This window comes from Daktulosphaira vitifoliae, unplaced genomic scaffold (genome assembly GCF_025091365.1).
Source record: "Daktulosphaira vitifoliae isolate Bord-2020 unplaced genomic scaffold, ASM2509136v1 Scaffold_3, whole genome shotgun sequence".
Lineage (NCBI taxonomy): Eukaryota > Metazoa > Arthropoda > Insecta > Hemiptera > Phylloxeridae > Daktulosphaira > Daktulosphaira vitifoliae.
The window spans coordinates 3,786,398-3,812,216 of NW_026099574.1; the positions used below are offsets into that span (position 1 = coordinate 3,786,398).

Below are 25,819 nucleotides of genomic sequence, written 5' to 3' on the forward strand. Positions count from 1 at the left end.
TAACTTTTTCAATTTAATTTTTGAAAGTATTCCGGAAATACTGACACTTTTATATATATCTTAAATTAAAGCTAATGTAATATACTTGAATTTTAAAAAAAAAGATTGACCTCTGGACATGTCTTCATTGTAAAAATTAGATTCAATAACTTCAATAAAGATCAAGGATCCCATCACTTTAGTCGCCCCTTGCAAGAAATTTCTTATTCGTATTAAAATTATTTTACTATATTTTAAGTTTTCGCTTCGATGCAAAGCCGAGAAGATATTTTTTTGTGACTATCATTTATTTTCTCTGCTCTAACTTGACCTACTTTTTTCAACAATACGTCAAATTACTACAATTCGTATCTAGTTGAAGATATTACTCTCAAAAATTGAAAAAAAAATTCTAATTTATCAATTAAACAGTTAGTTATTACATCGTCTCCATAAAGACAATTAAAATCATTAATTTCTAATGTTTTCAAAATATTTATTAACGAATGAAGTTTGATATGATAGGTTTCAACTACAAAATTAAATCATTTTACTTTGTAATTTAATAATTTTTTTACTCTGTTTGTGTGTGCTACTATTAGACTATAATATTCAAATTTTTTTCTAACGTGTTGCTATATAAATCATTTCTAAAAAAAATGATTGTTTTTTCTCCTGAATTAACAATTGATTTTTACAAATATAATCAAATTTTATAATAAACTCAATTGAGTAAATCTTTTTAACAACTTTGTTTTGATTGGTACATTTAGTTAAAGTAAATCATTAAAATTAATTAAGTTCTCAATATTTCAATTATAGAATCTTTTCAACAAACAACAAAAGTTCCTAGGAAATTATTACTATTACTTCTATTTAAGTTATCTATTACCATAAAAATGCAAAAAAATATTGAGCTTTTCTGATAAATTTACAATAAATAGTAATTATAAAACTTTCTGACTGCATATTGATCTGAACGATTCAATTTTTTTAATTGTCATAAAATTTTCTATTTAATGATGTCAATGTCAAACTTACCAATTGAGCTAAAAGTTATGGTAAAATAAATTTTTTTTTTTATTATAAACATTTACAACAATCAACTTTAAACGATTAACAAAATAGGTTAAATATGTCATTTTCCTTATTTTTAACTTATTAATAATCAAATTAATATTAAATATTATATCAAATCAGTATTAATTTAAAACAATTTTTTTTGTTCTTAATTATTTTTTTTTATATGTAAAAACTATTTTTTAATAATATTAAAACTTAGAAGTTATAGAAAAAGTCTAATTGCACATTTTAAAACATCGCGAAAAGTTGATTTAGAATAGTATATTTTTGTTTCTGATGGAAGTTCCTTGTAGTCCAGTGTATAAAACTTATAACTTTGTTAATTGTTATAACTTTATCAAAAATGACCAAATCAGTATATTTTTTTTTATTTAGATGCATGTCTTTATCTATCATTTGGTTTTTTTTATAAATCTAACCCTTTACCTGCCCACAAGAGGGATTCAAAATATTAACTTTTTTTTTTTTAGTTAAAGTAAATCATTAAAATTAATTCAGTTCTGGATATTTCAATAGTAGAATCTTTTTAAATATCAAAAATTACTTAGAAATGATTACTATGATTTCTATTTAAGTGTTCTATTACGATAAAAATGCAAAAAATAATGAGTTTTTCTGATAAATTTACAATAAATAATAATTATAAAACTTTCTGACTGCATATTAATCTTAAAAATAACATTGTTTTAATTCTCATAAAATTTTCTATTTAATGATTCATTCTAGTCAACGAAGGAGTAATTTTGCAGAATAGCAGAAAAAATTCCCAACAAACTTTTTTTTTTTTTGTTTTAATTAGGCAATTGGTGGATTATTCCAAAAGCAACATCAACTCTTATTTCTTTAATTATATCATGATTAGTAGTTCTTTGATTTTAAAATATAATATATGAATATATACTAATTATAATTATTAAATTTAGTATGAAATTGATATTTAATATTGTAATTTAAACGGAGAAATTATAAAAATAATAAAGAAGTTATATTTTGCTTTACTTTTACGTGTATAAAAATTTAAAGGGCTTGATACAATAATTTTCAATAAAAACTGTTTGTTTTTAAAAGTTGAATTAAAATATGTATAATGACATACTAATAGTCCTCAAGATTGGAATTGAGCTTTTTTTTTACAGCCTCGCAAAAGTTCAAAAATATGAGCTTTTTTAATTTTCTCAAAAAATATTTAACTTACAAAAAAAAGTTTCGTACAAAAGTTGTTTAAAAGACAATTATAAACAAAAAAATTATCTTATATTTTTTCATTTAAACAAATATTTTTCGAGTTACATTACATTTAATATGAGTACTAAAATTTATATTCCATTTTTTTCATTTTACGGTTACTTTTTATCATGTTACACTTACGTTAGACACAATGTTATAAATGCATATGTGTGTATGTGTGAGTTTATTTATTTATTGTATCATTAAAGTGTAGTGTATATTAATATACAAGCGATAGAGTAGGTAATTGATTTGACGCTATATTATTTAAACCCAACTAAACGCTAAATTGTACATTCCGAAACAACAATCATATTATGTCAATTGCCACCGGAATTTCTGGTAATATTTTTCTTTTTCTTTGCCTTAATCCCAACTACTTGGGGTCGGCCACCCTTATCCTAAGCTTCCACTTGACACGATCTCCCACATCTTCTACGCTCACATCAGCTGTCCTCAAATCGCATTCAATAGCATCCCTCCATCTCTTTTTTGGTCTTCCTCTATCTCTTCTTCCTTCAACATTCATTTCTATAACTGTTCTTACAGCTTTCGATTCTTCTCTCTTCATAACATGACTAAACAATCTAAGTCTATATTCTGTCATCTTATCCACGATTGACGCAACACCTATACTTCCTCTTATATGCTCGTTCCTTATCCTATCTTCTCTAGTCACTCCACTCATCCAACTAAGCATTCTCATTTCTGCTACACTTATTCTCTGCTCTACTTTCTTATCAACTGCCCAACACTATGAACCATACATCATAGATGACCTCACAATTTCATACTAAATTTAAAAACTATAATTAGTATTTATTCATATATTATATTTTAAAATCAAAGAATTACTAATCAGGATATAATTAAAGAAATAAGAGTTCATGTTGCTTTTAAAATATTTCACCAATTTCTCTAAAGGAAACACTATCTACAGATTTGCATCGAAGCGTTTCTTATGATAGTGATTTTAATCACTGTCAGATATCATCTATACTTGTCCCATCTATGCCTCGTCCACACTGTGCCTCGACCCCACTGTGCTCCCGTTTTTTTTTTTTTGATCTTATAGTATTTATTGTAAGCTTTAATTTGACACATGTTTAAAAGATGCAATATTTTCGGATTATTTTCCAAAGTTAAGTTGAAAAAATTTTACTTTTTATACGTATGTTTCAAGTTTTAAATCCCTCTGTATAAAGGAAAATGGTCCAATTTAAATAAAATGTATATCAAATGAAAGAAGTAAACATAAAATATTTATGAAAAAATAATTGTATTGATCCATAAATTTTTCAAATAGTTATAGTAATTAAAAGTTGAAAAAATAAAATATGAAATCGTAAATTTTAACACCAAAATTTTATCTACGACAAATTATCAAAAATGACCAAATCAGTATAATTTTTTAAAAATGATTTGTATAGCAACATGTTACCAATAAATTTGGAATATTATAGTCTAGTAGCAGCACACACAAATAGAGTAAAAAATTAATAAATTACAAAATAAAATTATTTACTTTTGTAGTTGAATACTTTTATCATATCAAATCTAATTCGACAATGAATACTTTAAGAATCATAGAAATTAATGTTTTTAATTGTTTGGATGGAAAAAACTGGTTAAACTACTTTTTATTTGAATAAGGAATATTTTTTTGATTTTTAAGAGTAATAACTTAAACTAAATACTAACGCGTAATCCAAAAGGGGCGCACTAGATATAATTATATATATATATATATATATATACACACTTCTTAATTCAGATTGAGATCTTAAAAAACAGATTGTTTTAATACAATATTCCAAAGTATGTTAGATTGTCACAAGATCTAATGGCGTTAAAAATAACTTTATACACATAATATTACAATATCTTTATAATTATTTTAATTATAATATTGTTTATACTATTGATAACAAGACAAATTTAATCTACGTTTAATAGAATAAATATATATATATATTTATGTATTGACGCGATATAGTTTCCTTACATCGATCAACCACGCACAGCTCAAAAAAAAACAACGGAGACACACCAGAGGAGGTGTACGTCGAAAACGGAACAGAACGCAATATCGGTAATCCATATTCGGCGGCGGCCTTATCTCANAATGTTTTTAATTGTTTGGATGGAAAAAACTGGTTAAACTACTTTTTATTTGAATAAGGAATATTTTTTTGATTTTTAAGAGTAATAACTTAAACTAAATACTAACGCGTAATCCAAAAGGGGCGCACTAGATATAATTATATATATATATATATATATATACACACTTCTTAATTCAGATTGAGATCTTAAAAAACAGATTGTTTTAATACAATATTCCAAAGTATGTTAGATTGTCACAAGATCTAATGGCGTTAAAAATAACTTTATACACATAATATTACAATATCTTTATAATTATTTTAATTATAATATTGTTTATACTATTGATAACAAGACAAATTTAATCTACGTTTAATAGAATAAATATATATATATATTTATGTATTGACGCGATATAGTTTCCTTACATCGATCAACCACGCACAGCTCAAAAAAAAACAACGGAGACACACCAGAGGAGGTGTACGTCGAAAACGGAACAGAACGCAATATCGGTAATCCATATTCGGCGGCGGCCTTATCTCAGTGTCAAGGGCGGGGAGACAACCGATGACAACCGATTGTCATATTAATAGCTGGACGGCTGATATTGAGAGAGACATGGGTAAGCGCCAGCCTAGAGCAAAAGGCGGTGCCGTGTCAACTCCCCCCCACCAAGCCGTCAGTCTATCTCTTCACCCGGCCGGTTTTTTTTTTTTGTAAACAAATTGTCGCATCATACACAGTAGTTATAAGTAATAAACAATTGTAGACTTACCGCCAAGTTCCTTGTACGTGTGGATGGTCACTGATATTGCGATTTAAGACTTACCGTATTAGACTGAAACCTTCAGTCTCGCTGGCAAGAGGGAAAGGACTATTCGGTCCGGTCATCCGTAACCTACGGATGACATAAGGACCGAGGAAGTAGAGGAAAAAAACTCCTCGACCGATTACTCGGCTCGAGGAGTTTCAGGAGGGGAGTCAGAGGGATGAGGACAGGGAGCATCCGCCAGAAAGGCTTCCACCGCGTGTCCCAGGTCGTCTTCAATCTCCATGGGAGCCGGTCGAACGGTGGCGGTTGTTACGGCGGAGCTGACGGTCCAGACGATCTCCGAGAGAAGTGGTAGACGGGTCCTTGGCGCCGGTGCGGTTGGTGGGCGGATAGCCGCCTCCCTCTCCCGGTCCTTCCTTTCCTTGAAGGCCCGATTGATGCGCTCCCTCCGACGTCGAGTAAGCTTCCTGTACCCCGGATGTGCCGGTGGCCGAGCCTGTCCCGGAGGACGTGCTCGCCACGTCGGCCACTCTGTCCCGGGCGTCGGGCGCCGGGACTGGACGATCGGCGGTCCGACGCCGTCGGCCCGCCGGTCGCTGCACCGCCGCGCCAGCGGTAACCGGGCGCTGTGTAGGAGAGGCACCACCCTCCCCCGGCACAGACCGCGGGACCACCGGCACGGTGGCGATAGCCCTTCGGATTTCGCGAAGGGACGCCGCACGGCCGTCCCTCATTCCCCGGGTGTAGAAAGCGTTCGCGATCGGGTCCCTAAGGATCTGGTGCAACGCTGCGCTCCGGGCCGCCTCGACCGTCGCACGGATCGCCGGGACGTTGGCCAGCGGGACGTCGAGCGCCTCCGCCAACCGGCGGAGGAGGTCGCGCACCAGGCCGTCACGCTCTCCAAATTTCCGACAGGACATGCTGAAAATAAAACAGCCCGTTAGCACTACTATACATCGACAACGGGACGTGCTCGGGCCGTAATTTGTAATTCATGAAACTATTTTAATTTTAAACATGATACGTGAAGTTTGCGTGGGGGGTTTTGATCTGTCAGAAACACCCCTTTGCCTACTTTTTCCGCCAGTCTGACAGGGCCCCACCATTTCGGCGCGAAGCCGGCACAAAATTTTTTTTGTTTATTAGTGGTGTGCTTTATAATACACTACGTCTCCGACCGTAAAAGGTTTTACTACATGTTTCGTCAGAGCGTTATCTACAATTTTGCCGGCCTGCTGTTTGGGTGATGGACGGCTATTGTTTACATTGTTGGCAGTCGTCGTGTTTACGTGTAAGTCCGCCCAGTCACCAGGTCATTTCGCCTCTCGGCCGAGAACGAGTACGAAAGGCGGATAACCGGTTTTTTCATTCCGACGATTACGCAACGCAAATAGTATCGACGGTATTTTCGTGTCCCAGGTGCTATGGTCGCCCTCAACTAGTAGGGCGCGGAGACCTTTTTTAGCTTCGATGCGAAGCTGAGAAGGTATTGGTTTTACTATGATGTGTTTTTTTTTTTTTTTTTTTTGTGTCTGTTACCACTTTTTCTCAGCTCTCACCGAACGGATTTCTTTCAACGATACGTCAAAAGATCACAAATCGTATCTAGTCGAAGATATTACCCTTCAAAATTGAAAACATTTCCCTCGTTCCCCGTAAATGGGGGATACTTCCAAAAAAATTACAAATTTAAAAATCGCTAATTTTTTCAATTTTTTTTACTAAAATATGCCGTAACTTTTTCAAAAATTAACGTATCAATATAATTTTTTTTTATATAGATGCTTGATGTCTTTACCTATCATTTGATTTTAGCTCCTGATTTTTCCGTTCTACCGGATTTGCGCGCGGATGATAAATAGGTGTGGTCCAGGCTTCCGCCCCCCATCTATTTATCGCGTTAATCATTTAGTTAGAAACCAGATTCCGTCCGTTGTCGCAAAGCAATACGCGGGGATACCCAAAACGTGAGAAAAATTCGCGTTCGAGCGTGTCTACAATCGTCTTTGTAGTCGCCGCGCCTATCGGGTACGCTTCGGTCCAGCGACTGAAACAGTCAGTTGCTACTAACAGGTTCGTTTTTCCCCTTGATGTTCTGGGGTACTCACCCATTAAGTCGATACTAATGACCTCCCACGGTTGTCTTGGTTTGCGCGAAGTTAGAGGGTCATTCGGACGTCTATTTAGGGCCTTTGTACACGCGCAAACATCGCACGATTTTACGTACCCGCGTACTATGTTTTTCAGGCCCTTCCAATAGAAACGCTGTTTGATCGCTCGGTAGGTTTCTTTCCATCCTGGGTGACACGCCAGCGCATCGTCGTGGTATCGCCAAATCACACGCTGTGATTTGGCTACTGGTACTACGGCCGGTGTGTCTACGCCCATACGAATGCGTATAAGTCCGTCTAACATGAAATATTCGTTGTTGTTTTTGCTGGACTCCTTATCGTTTTTTCTGGCGTTCCCCTTGAGCAATTGTTTCATGACGGATGAAAGAAACGGATCGTCGTTTTGCTACTCTTGTATTTCCCCCCCCGTAAACGGCCGTNTCACAGGCGCGTACGGTGCGTAGGTCGTGGTAAGGTACCAATACAGACCGCGAACTGCGGGTAGGCGACAAATCATTAAAAGACCGACGACCGTCGGTTGTGTTGGATTGCCCCTCCCGTGGTTGGCGCATAAACGAAAAATCTGTCGGCTCGTTCTCATATGTATGAGTGCGCGAAATATGTTCGTCTTGCCAACCCGTGCTACACATCCGTGGTAGCGACGCGCGCGACGCTTGTCCGTACGATCGTCTCATGTTGCGGGCTTCTTGCGCTTCGATGTCCGCGAGGCGCTCGTGTAATGTTGCGTCGTGTCGTGTCGGGTCCGTCGCTCCCGATGGACCGAATGTAACGCGATGCACGTCCGATCGTCGACTATCGTTTCGTTCGACGTTAACTTGACGAATAGTCGGTTGTGCATCAACGTGTGGGGACGGCAGCATATTTTGACTGATTCGCTCCAGCATATTTGAAATCTGTCGCTGTTCCATTGACATACGCGAGAGCGACTGTTCTAGTTCAGTCATCCGTGCCTCGATCCGCGCGTTATTCGAAATGTCGCGAATATTCTGTCGGATCGCCCCGACTTGTTCTGCGGCGTGCTCTATTGAACGGGCAACGTATTCGTCTTCAACGTATGGCACGCCTAGTTGACCGCTTGCGCGCGTGATTTCCCCCTGTTGTTCGACATCAAACTCGTCGTCTGATGTGTGTAGCGCGAGGTTCACCGGATGTTCCTCCGGTAAAGGTACTACGCCGGGCCGCTGATAGTTCGCGTCGAGTTCGCGGGTACGGTCCGTGGAGTTGTCTAAAACCCCCACTTCGGGTTCGCGGACCGGAATTTCGTTATCGAGCGGCGTACGGGGCGGTAAAATTTCGGTAGCTGGGTCCCTCCTTCGCTACGTATGTTTTCTTCTAGCATAACTAACATGTTGGGTTTCGTCGCGTAGCATGGTAGCTGTCTAAAAGCGCATTCGCGACGTAATTCAGCGCAATTCATTTGTGCTAATGTTTTCCCCGACATATTGACCGTGAATATTATGTTTGTTTAAAAATTAAATAATCAAACCTATGTTACTATAATAGCGGAGATAATCAATATCTCTATCGGCCGGAAATTCACTTCTTGTCGATATCAATAAGGTTTTTGTAATAAACTGTAACCAACAGTTTTAAACGACAATACTTACGGCGGATTCTATTAGATAAACTGCTCTAACTTTATTATTATCAAAGAAAATTTTCCCAGAGCCCAGGCTAAATCTAATCCCGCTAACACGTAACTGTGAATAACCCAGGTAAAAAAAATTCACTGCTGTCACCAGTGAAATCCATTCAAATAACTATATGAACTATTTGTAAGGGAGACTTCACCGTTTCAAGTTAAAACTAAAATCTAATATAATTAGAAATAAAACTTAATCGGCTCAAAGCCTCTTACCTTAACTTTCCTCGTCCGGTTGAGACTCCTTTCTCGGGGAGCCAGTTAACGCGTATCCACTATTTACGGTTGAACCTGTGAAGCTTCAGTGCACTACTATATATACAGGGTGGCCCACCACTCACTGACAACTTAAATAACTTTTGATCCAGTTAATATTTTTAGTTGATTTTTTTTTTAAATAATAGTTATACGTTAGGTCTATAGCTATATCTCAATAATTAATTTTTTTACATTTTATTAAAAATATTAATTATTTTTAAATTTTAATTAAAATGTAAAAAAAAAATCTAAGATAGCTATTTTGTAGAGTAGAATTTAAGAAAAATTTTAGTAAAAAAATNCTATGTTGTAGAGTAGAATTTAAAAAAAATTTTAGTAAAAAAATATCTTATTAATATTCAATAGTAAATATTCTGTAGCGTTTTGAAGTTTGTGAAATTTTGAATTTTCATGTACTCTTAACTTTTGAAAATGTTCCGGAAAGACTGACACTTTTATATATACCTTAAATTAAAGCTAATGTAATATACTTTAATTTGAAAAAAAAAAATTTGACCTCTGGACTTGTCTTCATGGTGAAAATGACTACCGTATTCTTGATATTATATTTTACATTTCTTAACATTATGATGCTATAACTTTTTAAGAAATGCATGAATCAATTCTATTTTTTAATAATAAATACTTTATATAGATCTCTTTCATTCGACATACTTTTTTTTTAAATCGGACCTTTTCCCTTTATACAGGGGGGGTGCAACCTTTTAAAATGCGTATAGAAATTAGAACTTTTTCAACTCAACTTTTGAAAATGTTCAGGAAAGACTGACACTTTTATATATATATCATAATAATCAGTCCAAATTTTCATTTTTAACCTATTTTTTTGGTTCTTTGATGAAAAATTGATAATTTAATATTGTAATTTAAACGGAAAAATTACAAAAATAATAAAGAAGTTATATTTTGCTTTACTTTTACGTGTATAAAAATTTAAAGGGCTTGATACAATAATTTTCAATAAAAACTGTTTGTTACTATAAAAAAATGCACTGGACTACAAGGAACATTCATCAGAAGCAAAAATATACTTTCCTAAATCAACTTTATGCGTTTTTTTAAATATGCAATTGGACTTTTTCTATCACTCATAATTTTTTTTATTATTACTAATTACATATAAAATAATAATTAAAAGAAAAAAAAATTGTTTTCAAATTATTACTGATTTTATTTTTAATATGTTAAAAATAATCAGTCTAAATTTTCCTTTTTAACCTATTTTTTTGGTTCTTTAAAATTGATGAAAATTTTTGATAAAGATTTATGAAAGTTTATAGCAAAAATAATGAATATATTACTATAACTTTTAGCTCAATTACAAGTTTAAAATTGACATCTAAGCCAGTCAACAAAGGAAAAATTTCTTAAAAAATTCCCAACCAAATTTTGTTTTATTAATAGTTGAATTAAAATATGTATAATGACATACTAATAGTCTTCATTGATTGAAATTGAGCTTTTTTTGTTACAGCCTCGCAAAAGTTCAAAAATATGAGCTTTTTTAATTTTCTCAAAAAATATTTAATTTACAAAAAAAAGTTTCGTACAAAAGTTGTTTAAAAAAAAATTATAAACAAACAAATTATTTTATAGTTTTCCATTTAAACAAATATTTTTCGAGTTACATTACATTTAATATGAGTACTAAAATTTATGTTCCTTTTTTTTCTTTTACGGTTACTTTTTATCATTTTATACTTACATTAGACACAATGTTATAAATGCATATGTATGATATGTGAGTTTATTTATTTATTGTATCATTAAAGTGTAGTGTATATTAATATACAAGCGATAGAGTAGGTAATTGATTTGACGCTATATTATTTAAACCCAACTAAACGCTAAATTGTACATTCCGAAACTACAATCATATTATGTCAATTGCCACCGGAATTTTCTTTTTCTTTGTCTTAATCCTAACTACTTGGGATCAGCCACCCTTATCCTAAGCTTCCATTTGACACGATCTCCCACATCTTCTACGCTCAAATCAGCTGTCCTCATGTCGCATTCAATGACATCCCTCAATCTCCTTTTTGGTCTTCCTCTACCTCTTCTTGCTACAAAATTCATTTCTATAACTGTTCTTACAGCTTCCCATTCTTCTCTCTTCATAACATGACTAAACAATCTAAGTCTATTTTTTGTCATCTTAACGACGATTGACGCAACGCCTTTACTTCCTCTTATATGCTCGTTCCTTATCCTATCTTCTCTAGTCACTCCACTCATCCAACTAAGCATTCTCATTTCTGCTACACTTATTCTCTGCTCTACTTTCTTATCAACCGCCCAACACTATGAACCATACATCATAGCTGGCCTCACAATTTCATACTAAATTTAAAAACTATAATTAGTATTTATTCATATATTATATTTTAAAATCAAAGAACTACTAATCAGGATATAATTAAAGAAATAAGAGTTCATGTTGCTTTTAAAATATTTCACCAATTTCTCTAAAGGAAACACTATCTACAGATTTGCATCGAAGCGTTTCTTATGATAGTGATTTTAATCACTGTCAGATATCATCTATACTTGTCCCATCTATGCCTCGTCCACACTGTGCCTCGACCCCACTGTGCTATCGTTTTTTTATATGTCTTGATACTTATTTTAAAATAAAATTGTAAAGATTCAATATGATTCTTAATTTTTTTCATTCATAAACTTAAATGCACCCTATAATTATAATAGGTATGGAATATAATAGTATTATATTCCATACATTCTAAAATCAATTAAACTATAGTTATGAACAAATAAATATTTTTTAGTTTTTTATTACAACTTTTAGATTATTAAAATACATATTTTTGTTAATATACCTGTATCTGACTATAACTCAAAGTCAGTTGAATATTGTTTGTACAGTTGTGAACATTTTTGCGTAGTTGACAAAAATTTGGGGCATTAAAAATACTAAAATTAAATTAAAGCAAGCTACAATGATACTTTTTGAAAATATGAGTAGCTTACGATATATTAAATTTAAACTAAAATACTCTATTTTAGTTAATAATGTGAACTGTTGTCGTAATATGCCCAGTGGCAGCTCGCCGGGTGAGGCAAGTGAGGCACAATCTCACCTGCAATTTACCTTATAATAATTTATTTCGAGCCTCTATCAATATCAAATATCTTTCAAAATATTATAATTTATTTTTATAATTAACGCAATTTGTAATCTTGAACCATAAAAGATAATAGGACGAAATAGATAACATAATGTTGCGCCTGACTGGCGCTGCACAAACACAGCGAGATAAAACACGGTAGTTAGTGCCAAAACCAAAGGTCTAAAATGACAACATGTTACTCGACTGATTACGAAGCAAATCGATGAGGTCCGAAAAGGCAAACTTTTTTTTGATTCAGTTGCTATACTGGAATTATTAAGATTGATTGGTGGGGGAGAGTCGTGAATACTTGGTAAAATGAGGCTGAAGTAAATTTTCCTCAGCGGTGAACACCATCGTGTGCCAGGTAGTTTCAAATACGAAACGATATTTTACATATAAATTAAATAGAATCGACAATATGTCGTTATTGATCCTAATATATGCTTACCCTACAAAAACACCAAACGAATTACGTTTATCACATCAGTTATCAGTCAATTTATAAAAGTATTATACGATTATAATTTTTCATCTTATAATTTATAAAAAATTTAAAGAATTAACATGTTACCGATTAATACAGCTATTATCTACGTGTACCTATAATCTTAAAAATGGGTATATTCTTTATTCAAATTTACTAAATTAAAAGTTTGCCTCACCACTTCCGAGACCAACGAGCCCCCACTGAATATGCCCAATGCTTTGCATTACGCATCTTACATTTATCATTAAAAAATCTGTAATCTGTATTTTATATTACTTGTAAACAAACAAATAACTTATCTGTCATAACATGTACACTATCCAACAAAATTCCTTATTATTTATATATATGTCAATTTATCCAATGTTAAATATGCTATCTCAATATAATAATCATTTAATATATATTTAATTACAATAAACTAAAAAGGTCACTAAAAGCGCTGACAACAATATCCCTGGATTGGGGGTATAACCACACACTATAAAAAATCACTAAAGTCCTTTTAGACTCCAGTTCTCTTTAGCAGAATTCAAATAACAATTTTTAACCACGACACCGTGTTGTTGTAGGCTATCTTTTTATGCGTCTTGCTTACATACATACAAAAAGAATTCGTTTTGACTTAATATTTTGTGACGACGTATGAATTTAATACCTCTATATATCAGAAGGTTTGTCGAATTGTCTATGTTTTATAATTCATTGTTGCTAAATACGAAGTTAGTAAAATCTATATTATCCAAATTATTTAGAGTTGATAAATCTGAGTAGAGAACGATGAAGCAATAGATCATTCATTATATTAACATTGTAGAACATTATATTAGACTGTTTGGCTAAGGTCTTGTACATAATTACATTACATGGTATCCGTGAACTGGCTTGCCGTTCCGTCGCCATTGTGCATATTACTAGATACCAACCAGACTGTACTTTATTACATATCAGCAAAGAGGTATTGCATTTATTATTTTTAACACGCTTATATTAGTTTCACATGTATGTTGTTTGTATATTGTTTGTATGTTGTAAGTTTGTAACTCCACGCGGCACGTGTTATTATGTCGCGTATCCCGTCGTCTATGACCTTGAGACTAGACCGTCGTAACGCATTCACCCCAACCCGCTCACCAGTCGGCAACGACACTATTTTTTTCTGTATAATTTTGAGTATTTGACTGACCAACACCGCGCGTTATACGCCGCAATGCAAAGTCCAGCAAGTTCCGCACGGCCGACGACGTACCGCCGCTAATGATACCGTAGTATTCTTCCTGTTGTCAAAGTGGCAACGTCAATAAACCGATCTCCACTCGCGCACCGTCGCCATCAACGCTGCTAACCTTTTGACGCCCGAGGATCACGCCGGACATCGCGTCGTCAACGCCAACGAAAGTGCCACGATATTATGCGAAGATTATATATTCTTACCATCGCCGCTAATATTAATATATATATACATATATATATNCTACTTGTCTTCGTTGTTCTAAACCTTCGGACTCTACAACCCCGATAGAAACTCGTTGCTCACGATTTGACCAAATGCCCAAATATCCAACCTTGGTCAAAATACCCATACATTCTTTACAAACAACATTTTTACCATGTATTTTNACATTCTTTACAAACAAGATTTTTACCATGTATTTTTATTTTGTTATTTTAAATTATNCGTATTTTTATTTTGTTATTTTAAATTATAACACTGTATTTTTACAACATAACTTTTATATTTCACATACGAATAAAACTTTAGGTGCGCCGGACTTACCATTCGATGTCCGGTTTACGACTAACTTACAACAAAAATAAATATAGTTTAAAAAAACTAAAAAAACACGCTTTTAAAGCACATCGAACTAAAAAGTTAAAAATAATTTTTAAAATATGCGTAAGCCGTATGACACGTGGATGGTATTGGTCAGTCAAAATAAAAATTTTTTTATATATATATATAATGTTGATGACAAGCACGCGTGTACGGGTATGATAATCAAAAATAAATTTATACAGGAGTAGTGTAGTCGTCGTGTGGTAAGCGAGGCGTGGGGTGGGGGGAATGCGTTATGACAGTCTAGTCTCAAGTCCATAGACGACGGAATATGCGATAACGCGTGGCGCTTAGAGTTACAAACAAACATACATACATACATACAGGTGAAACTAATATAAGCGTATTAAAAACCTACATTGATCCCTACCTATTCCATAACAAGGTATCTCCTGTTTTACCTTAATATCAAACAATGAGCTTTTTGATTAGCTATTTTCTATCATATTATCATAATAGTGTGTTGAAATTTAAAAAAAAATAATAATAACAATGGAATTGTTTATTATAGGTGGGCAAATCTTTGATGTAGCTTGAAAATTTTTCGGAGCGCGGGAGGTTTTAAATAAATGTGTTTATAATAATCTTTTCTATGATTCTTTTTTTTGCATGTAAATAATTACACAAGTAAATTAATAATGGACATATTAATAAGATCAACAGTAGTTACTTACTACTAAAAGTAGTAAGTATTTTTTTAATTTTACTTCTACGTTATATTCTGAGTTTTATCCCTATTATTTTGGGTTCTGTGCATTTCATATGATTTGATTTTATTGATTAATTCAGTTTCATTATTATATTAAGTTATAACTGTTATTTATAACCTTTTCCTCCTTATGATAAGGAACAAAACCTTGGTGCTCTGGTTTTGCCTTTGCCTTGCCTCGGACCATGATGGATCCTTCTCGAGTTTCTTGTTGGGCTGGTAATTATAAATTTAGCTTACAAGACTAGCTAAGTGCAACCCCATCGTACACAGTAAACCCAACAAATTCAAACCAACGTGGGATCCAGCAAAAAGGCTACAAAAGCAAAGTGGGGTCGGGAGCAAGTGATAACGGAAAAATGTAATTATAAATTTAGCTTACAAGATAATTCTTATGTAAGCCTAAATAGGTATTGGTTATCATAAATACCATTACTGAATGATATCAATAATGAAGTGATAACGATTTGTTATTTTTTCAATAAAAAAATTGCATTGAAACAAAAGAAACTAGCACTAAAATAAAAAAATGTCTACACAATTGAATATAATATTCTAACATTTTAAAAAAATTTTAATCTTTGATTTAAATATGATAGCTTTTAAATAAAGATGTAACTCATCTTTAAATATTAAATATTGAAATAATTAAATTCGTTATAGTTTCAATACTGCACATTATACTTAAAATAAAATACACCATAAAATTGTTTTAAAGAAGGTCTTTTTTCTAAGTGTAAAAATACGATGAAACGTGTAAAGTGTCATTTAGATAATTAATGTTTAAAAATCATCTAACATGATTAATTTTTGATTTACCGAACAAACTTATGGTAACGATAAGTCAAGTGAACAGTGTCGGATTTGTGGACAAAATACTAACAAACCTCTCTGCATTCCTATTAATTATTATTATCCGAAAAGACAAACATACTCTAGTGTAGTAATGTCATATTAATAATACAATGTTATTACCGTAATTTGTATTTGTTGGCATAGGAAAATATTTCTGTTTGGCTTTATCGTTTGTTTTTAGCTTGTAAGTGACCGCTTTTAAATTTAAACATGTGCTACAGGTCAGTAATATAATATTATTTTCTCCGTTAATCATATGATCATATAAGTCAGATTTTCAAAAAATGTATATCAAATGAAAGAAAAATATCTAAGGTTGCAATAAAAAAAATAATTATTTTATTATATTTATTTTTAAAAAAGTTATGGCAGTTTTAAGTATTAAAATATTTCATGTTAAACAGTGATTTTTACATAAAAATTACATTTCTCGTTAAATTCTATGTCCATTTTCCCATAGAAAAGGTATCGGGACACATTTTTTTTTGAAATTGTAGTATTTATCATAAGCTTTAATTTGACATATATTTAAAGTTCTGAGTATTTCCCGAACATTTTTAAAAGTTATGTTGAAAATGTTTTATTTTTTATTCGTATTTATAAAAATTTTAAATATCTAGTTTCAGATTTGTTCCATCACATAAAGTATACAGACTTAAAAATTTATAAAATAAAAATAGAAATGTGCTTTTTAATCTCTTTTAATTTGTTTTAATGTTATAAAAACAATTTAAACTTATTGCAATAGTTTCAAATAATACATAACCTTTTAGTACAATTAAAATAAATTTAAAGCGTTTAAAAAAAATTATTTTTTTCTAATAAAATAATATTTCTGCAATATGTTTTACAAATCTAAAAGAGGAAATGTTTCATCCACTTATAGCCTATAAATAATCTATAAAATTAATATTCCGATTATATTCGATTATTGCACATTTATATAACCAGATTTTTTTTCAATTAATTATTTTGAACTTGAAATCAGTTTGACTTTAAAAATAAAATAAGAACTTATTTTTATTACCAAAACTTAAAATGAAATTCAATATAATTATATTTAGTTTAGTAGGCTGTTTCAATTATGCAGTCGGTAGTGGAAGTAGCTCAGGTAATTGACATAGCATATAAATTAGTTTTTATAAATTTTATAGTACATGTGACATCCGAATCGGATAGCAATGCCCTAGCCCCTGTCTTGAAGGCCCAGTCTTAAGGCGGTGCTTCTGATCGCGGTATATGGTATGAGGCCTCCAATTTGAGATTATACTTAATCTGAAATTGTAGGTAACTGAAAAGCGTTTTTAGCTTCGATGCGAAGCTGAGAAGGTATTAATTTTACTATGATGTGTTTTTTTTTTTTATGTCTGTTGCCACTTTTTTTCAGCACTCACTGGACCGATTTCTTTCAAAAATACGTCAAAATATCACAAATCGTATTTAGTTGAAGAAATAACCCATAAAAAATTTTAAAAAATTACCCCGTTCCCCGAAATTGGGGGAAATATCCAAAAAAAATACAAATTTAAAAATCGGTAAATTTTTTTTCATTTTTTTCCTTTTTTTTTCTTAAAACTTCCATAACTTTTTCAAAAATCAACAAATCAACATAATTTTTTTTTATACTAAAACCTTAGATATTTTCCTTTCATTTGATATCATTTTTTTGAAAATCTAACACTTGACCAGCTCATTAGGGGGGGATTTAAAATAGCTACTTTTTTACAAAAACTAACTTTTTCAACATAATTCTTGAAAATGTTCCGGAAATACTGTGTACTTTAAACATATATTAAATTAAAGCTTATTTTATGTACTCTAAAATGAAAAAAAAAATTTGTCCCGACAACCTATCTACTATGCGCAAATGGCTACCGTATTCAAAAATATACTATTTTAACAATTTTTTTTTTTTAATTAAACACTATCTACAGATTTGTATCGAAGCGTTTTTTATGATAGTGATCTTAATCACTGTCAGATATCATCTATACTGGACACAACTATGCCACGACCCCACTCTGCCGCCAACCCACTGTGCTGGGTTTTTTGACTCTCAACTAACAAATTTATTTATGTTGAACAATTAATTTGGAAATTAATATAATATAATTACACGAGAATAATATCATTATATGTGTATACAATAAGTACATATCTTTTTAACACGCTTATATTAGTTTCACCTGTATGTATGTATGTATGTATGTTTGTAACTCTCCAAACGCCTCCACAAAACACGGCTATACCTAATGATTGATACGTTTACGTAGTTAAGTCGCATTATTTGTATATATATATTCTAATTACTATTAAAATTTATATATTAACACGCTTTATTCTAATTAAGAGATAGAAAGTATTCATTCCGATTACGAGGATGATTTCCGTATCGTTATTTTTCGTCACTACCTCCACGTTCCGGGAGTGAGTAATTTGCGCGCCTGCTGCTTTCCTTGGATGTGGGAGCCGTTTCTCAGACTCCCTCCTCGGAATCGAACCATGATTTCCCGTTACCCGTTACAACCATGATATTGATAGTAATTACTATCATAATATAAAACTAAAAAGTTAAAAATAATTTTTAGTTCGATGTGCTTTAAAAGCGTGTTTTTTTAGTTTTTTTAAACTATATTTATTAAAATATATTTGTACAAATAAGCTATAGACGCAATTGACTTCGATCAAAATAAAAAAACTGTGTTTAAAATATCAAAGTATCACAAATGGCCACGATATTAATACCTATTTTTACATTAAATTTTTTTATAGAAAATTTAATACATTATTTACATTTATTTAAAGCTCTAATAAATTTTTACTAATTAAATACTCTCTAAATTAATAAATGCTCAATCATGTCATTGTTCCGTTTTAATTCTCGCATTGTTTTTCCTTATTCTATAAATAACATTCCTTTAATTCGTTCCTCTGAGTCAATACGTTTGGGTTTATTTTCACACACAACCTATCTCCTAACAAACATATCCAACATATTTTCTGCAGAGCCCTCGAACTCCTTGGGTTCATTTCCCGTATTTCTCAAGAATTTAAATTAACCAACCCCCTTAAAACACTCTTCACTTCCCTTGTTCGTCTCAACCTAGAATACGGTTATGTTTTTTGGGAACCCCAAACGGCTTGTTTAAGGGCATCACTAGAAAGGGCCCAAAGAAATTATTTAAACCTGATATCATTCCACCTCAATATCCCTCACACTCCTCATGATTACTCTCCTTTCCTTTCAGCCCTACATCTCTCAAATCAAACCTCCTTTTCCTTAATATAAAATATTATAAATAAATAAATAAATAAACTTCTCTACATACTATAATATGTATAATGTTCATGTTTAACAATAAGTCTGGATATGTTGCTTTTATAGTAATACTGGATTAATGTCAATTATTTCGTCTACTGATATAGATTTTTCTTTGTATTCTTAGATAAAGAATTTTATTTTTTAATTTCAGCAGTAACCAATATTGAAAAAACAAAAACACCACTTTACCACAACTTAATAAAAGATTTGAAGAAAATAAATAGTAATACTATAGACAAGGTAATGGAAAATTTGATCAGAGCTAGTCTATCACAAAAATCGGCTTATAGTTTATCAGCAAAATTGCAAAACGCATTAAATGAAGATTTTATTATAAATGGTAATTGATTAAGTTATAAAATAATGAGAACACTATTAGATTTTATAAACAGAAATGGAGTGTTTACTCATTTTATCGCTTATAAGTTGAGAAGAGTTGAGAAAAATTAATGGTAGACATAAAAAACCCAGCACAGGGGGATCGCGGCACAGTGGTGACGTGCATAGTTGGATCAAGTATTATGATATCTGACAGTGATTAAAATCACTATCAAAAAAAAACGCTTCGATGCAAATCTTTAGATTGTGTTTAATTTAAAAAATTAGTGGATTATTCCAAAAGCTTCATAAACTGCTAGTTCCTTATTAATATCCTGATTAAGATAAAGTATGTCGAATGAAAATGGGATTATTAAAAAATAGTATTTCCCATAAAAAAATTATATTGATCAATACACTTTTCAATAAGTTATAGCATTATAAAGTTAAAAATGTAAAGTTCAAATTATTATTATTATTGTTCAATAATATTATAGTATAATAAACACACGTCGTGATATTAAATTCACTTGCAGTGGTATACACTTGTTAATTAATTAAAAACATCATGGTACAATGTTTAACTTTTCATCGTCTCACGGAAGCTAAAATAAAGTTGACAATTTTATTAGGTATAAGGAATGAATTAAGAAAGTAATTAATAATTTAAAATTAAGAAATATATGACACTAATAAATACCAAAAATAATTTTTTTAACATAATTGTTGTCGCATTACATTCCCGGTTTAACCTCTGGATGGCGATTGTGGCGCTTCCTCTTTACGTCCGACCGATCACACATTGCGGAGTGGCAGACTGAACTGGTCACGATAACTTGATTATCTTTTTCAACTTTTCACGTTAATGTTTTTCTCCGTCAAATTTCGAAATACAAATATACGATAATATTGTGATATTGGTATAAATGCTTTGTTATTATTATTATTATTTTTCAATAATATTATAGTATAATAAACACACGTCGTGATATTAAATTCACTTGCAGTGTTATATACTTATTAATTAATTACTCTGAACACAACAAATGGCACAGTCGGTAGGATATAACACAAATTAATTCTAAGAAAAATCGAGTGGCTAACATTAAAAGAATTGCTCTATATAGTATGTATAATGTTCATGTTTAACAATAAGACTAAGTATGTTGCTTTTATAGTAATACTGAATTAATGTAAATTACTTCGTCTACTGATATATATTTTTCTTTGTATTCTTAGATACAGAATGGTATGATTTGATTTCGACATCAATCGATAATGATAGACATAAAGCAATAGTTTCCAAATTATTAAATGATAATTGTTTAGGAAATATAACTACATGCTTTATAAAAGCTGGTCTATCAAAAGATTCGATTGATATTATATTAAATGAATTTCACGGAAAAAGTGAAAATACCAATTTAAATGGTAATTGATTAAGTTATTAAATAATGAGAACACCATTAGATTTTATAAACAGAAGCCATCACACTTTTTTCAGAGTTACCATTTTATAGAAAAAATAATTTTCTTATCACATTAAAAAAATATTGTTATATTAGTATAAGGAGTGTTTACTCATTTTATCGCTTATAAGTTTTATTTAATTATCACTTAAAATTTGTAAACATTGAGATTTTTTTAATTTTTTCAAATCAAATTTATCATATAACTTTTTTAAATTGAATGAATCAAAACAATTTTTTTTTACAATTACCTTCAATAATTATTTTTTTTATGAATACTTTTTTTAAATTAGACCCTTAAAATTTAATATTTTCATATTAACTTTTGAAAATGTTCGGGAAATATTTCGAGTTTCAAACATCTTGTAATAAAGTTTATGTAATACACTTCAATTTCAAAAAAAAATTTTGACGTAGTAGTAAAAATAGGTTCTGCATTCAAAACACGCTATTTTTGCGTGAAAATATTTGGTTCGATATTTTATACTTTCAATTTATATTGCTATTAATTTTAACAAAAAATTACCTTCATTATAAAACTGCCATAACTTTTTTTAAAAAAACAATGAATAATCCAAATGAAATTTTAAAATAATATATGAAATAAAAAAATCCAGCACAGGGGGGTCGCCGCACAGTGGTGACGTACATAGTTGGATCAAGTATAATGATATCTGACAGTGATTAAAATGACTATCAAAAAAAAAACGCTTCGATGCAAATCTTTAGATAGTGTTTAATTTAAAAAAATAGTGGATTATTCCAAAAGCTTCGTAAACTGCTAGTTCCTTATTAATATCCTGATTAAGATAAAGTATGTCGAACGAAAAAGGGATTATTAAAAAATAGTATTTCCCATAAAAAAATTATATTGATCAATACACTTTTCAATGAGTCATAGCATTATAAATGATAATATTGAGTAAAATTAGATTAAAGAAAATTTCAGAGAATAGAAAACAATATAACACAACTAATCTATTGTAGTACAAATAGTTGATCTTTGAATGAAATATTTCACAGATTATTTGAAAACATGTGTTTTGTTAACTTCTTTCAAAACTTCATATAAAACTATTTCAGGTCAATATAATTTACAAATTAAAGAAAATAATTTATACGCACATAATTTGTTTGATAAAGATGTACAAAATTTTCAACCACAAATTCTGTACACAAAAGACAAAGTTAAACAATTATTTAGCAGTTATTACTATTTTTTATTTTCTATAAAATAACATATTACTGTAATTAATGTGTAAATTTGATGAATATTAATTTAATGTAATATTAAATAAGTCATACGACAAATAATAGAAAAGTTAAGGAAGCGATTTCTGTTAACTAACAACAATACAATGGCCAAATTTTACAGTCATCCGCAAGATAAGCAATCACTAATCACATAGATCACAATCACGAACAGATGATTAATAAATACAATTGGGCGGAGTAGCAATACTGATATCTCAAACACTAGTGCTATCTATTAACACAAATAATAAAAATATTAATTTAACCCAACATTAATATTACTATAAATTAGAATTTTATTTATGTTAATACTAAAGTATACCCCAAGTAATTGAGATTAAGGCGAGGAGGAAGAAGAAGAATTATGATACTAAAAGCATTGATTAACATATTTCTTAATAAAAGGGATTAGTTCCGTGTGTACTTTAAAACAGAAAAAATGAACTTTTGTTTGGATTATTTTTCCTTTTATATTTTGGGGGAAAAAAAACCCAGTACAGGGGGATCGCGGCACAGTGGTGACTAAAAAAATAAACACATCTTAGTAAAACTAATACCTTCTTAGCTTCGCATAGAAGCTAAAATAGTTGATAGAAGTATTATGCTCTTAAAAATATAAACTTTTTCATTAACATATGATATTTTTTTTCAGAATTATTACAAAGAATCGAAGCATCAAATCAAATAACTTGTTATGAGGAAGATTAAAGAAATTTTAATTTACTTACTTAAGATTTTTTAATATTATTTTTTATTTTTTAATAAATAAATTACTATTCTTAGTAAAATATAATGTTTGATTAAAAGGTACTCTATAGATAAATGCTATAAAACAATTGTTTAAAATATAAATCGCTATCATATTATAAAAATACAATTACATTGATATATTATAAAATTTATATTGTTATTATAATGGTTGAATAATAATATTTAGATTGTAATGTTTAACAAGAGTAGGAAACTATAAATTACGAAATATTTTTAAATTAAGGATTACAAAACATTTCCAGAAAATCATGGGTAAAATGTTAGGAAATTATTGTATATATGATCTATTAACATTGTTTAGCTTTTTAATTATTTTTATAAATATTTAGTATTTCTATTATAAGTATAAAATTATACTTATATAAAAGTTTATGTCTCTTTGGTTGAGAGTTTGATAACGTAAATTAATTAAACTGTAAAATACTTACATACCATTAAAAAAGTATATTATATTTGATCTGTTTTAAAGACTTTTTATAGAAATAATGTCCAATATTTTTTTTTAATAATTCAAGAAAAATAAAAATAAGCTTTAGATTGAATATAGTTTGATATAACTCCAATATTTGGAACGATGTGTTTTATATTTCTAGCTATAGAGTTGAAAAATTTAGATGCCTCGTTTGTGTAATTTTTCATATATGTGTAATCGAAAGAATTAAATCGTGGTCAGAGAGACACAAAAAATATAAATTTCGTTGAACGGTATATAATATATTTATTTTCCTTAAATTCGATATCCATTTTCCCATAGAAGAAAAGGTATCGGGACACATTTTTTTTTGAAATTATAGTATTTATCATAAGCTTTAATTTTTACATATATTTAAAGTTCTGAGTATTCTGAATATAAGTTCACATATATTTAAATGATCCCGAACATTTTTAAAAGTTATGTTGAAAAAGTTTTACTTTTTATTCGTATTTATAAAAATTTTAAATATCTAGTTTCAGATTTGTTCCATCACATAAAGTTTCTGGTATAATTGCTAATTAGTAATTAAGCGATGTATACAGACTTAAAAATTTATAAAATAAAAATAGAAATGTGCTTTTTAATCTCTTTTCGTTTGTTTTAATGTTATAAAAACAATTTAAAATTATTGTAATAGTTTCAAATAATACATAACCTTTTATAATACAATTAAAATAAATTTAATGCGTTTAAAAAAAATAATTTTTTTCTAATAAAATAATATTTCTGCAATATGTTTTAAAAATCTAAAAGAGGAAATGTTTCATCCACTTATAGCCTAGAAAGAAGTTTAAAGAGTTAAAAAAAAAAAATTTTTTTTTATTATATAAATTTTTTGAGTGCATTTATCTCTTAAATAAATTCTTAGTTCTTTTAAAATTTTCACACGACAAAAATATGTGTATACAATTTTAATAATGTTTCAATAATAGCCAATATATATTATATATTTTTAATCCAGATCATAATAATTATTATTATAAATTATTCGACAACATGTGATGGATGAATAATTATTTTGTTGAATTAATTAGATATATGAAAGTATTATGTCTTAAAAAACCTTTTTTTTTCCCAATATATCGATTTATATAATTTATTAAAAAAAAATACTGTTATAATATAATGTAATTTTGTTAAAGCATATATAAACAAGTTGTACATGTACGTCAGAATTATTTTTAAATATTTCTGCAATATGTGTTACAAATCTAAAAATATAGTTTAAAAAAACTAAAAAACACGCTTTTAAAGAACATCGAACTAAAAAGTTAAAAATAATTTTTAAAATAAGCGTAAAACAATAATGAACGAAAAGTACTAGTATTATTGTGATAAAAGCGTCGGGCGCTCAATATACGAAAAATATAGCACAAAGCACCCACGCTTTTATCACAATAATACTAGTACTTTTCGTTCATTATTGTTTTACGCTTATTTTAAAAATTATTTTTAACTTTTTAGTTCGATGTTCTTTAAAAGCGTGTTTTTTAGTTTTTTTAAACTATATTTATTTTTCACTTTTTAGTTACATGTTATGATAGTAGTTACTATCAATATCATGGTTGTAACGGGTAAAGGGGAATCAGGGTTCGATTCCGGAGAGGGAGTCTGAGAAACGGCTACCACATCCAAGGAAAGCAGCAGGCGCGCAACGTGGAGGTAGTGACGTAAAATGACGATACGGGAATCATCCTTTGTAATCGGAATAAATACCCTATATATCTCTTAATGAGAATAAAGCGTATTAATATATAAGTTTTAATAGTAATTAGAATATATATATATATATATAAAGCGACTTAAGTACGTAAACGTATCATGCACGAGGTATAGCTGTGTTTTGTTGGCGGGCGGGGCGCGAGGCATATATGGCGGCAGCGGCGTCGGCTGTAGGGATATATAAATGAATATTAACATATACGTATATATAAATAATAATATATATATGTATATATATATTAA

At 30.3% G+C, this 25,819-nt stretch overlaps 1 protein-coding gene across 4 annotated transcripts in view; it reads left to right on the forward strand.

Annotated features, from left to right (window-relative positions):
* The window catches only part of LOC126900899 (uncharacterized), a 40,197-nt gene extending 16,738 nt beyond the window's left edge, over positions 1–23,459 (forward strand). Inside the window, exons 1-4 of one of the 4 annotated variants that reach the window (XM_050676931.1) lie at positions 17,167–17,356; positions 19,722–19,907; positions 21,125–21,316; positions 23,261–23,459. In XM_050676931.1, coding sequence (XP_050532888.1) covers positions 17,284–17,356; positions 19,722–19,907; positions 21,125–21,316; positions 23,261–23,316 — 507 coding nt within the window. In that variant the 5' untranslated portion in view covers positions 17,167–17,283 and the 3' untranslated portion in view covers positions 23,317–23,459. Of the gene's footprint in view, positions 1–17,166; positions 17,357–19,718; positions 19,908–21,124; positions 21,317–23,260 lie in introns of those variants that run through there. The other 3 variants (XM_050676928.1, XM_050676929.1, XM_050676926.1) reach the window with 3 other exon arrangements.
* Positions 23,460–25,819: the final 2,360 nt, after the last annotated feature.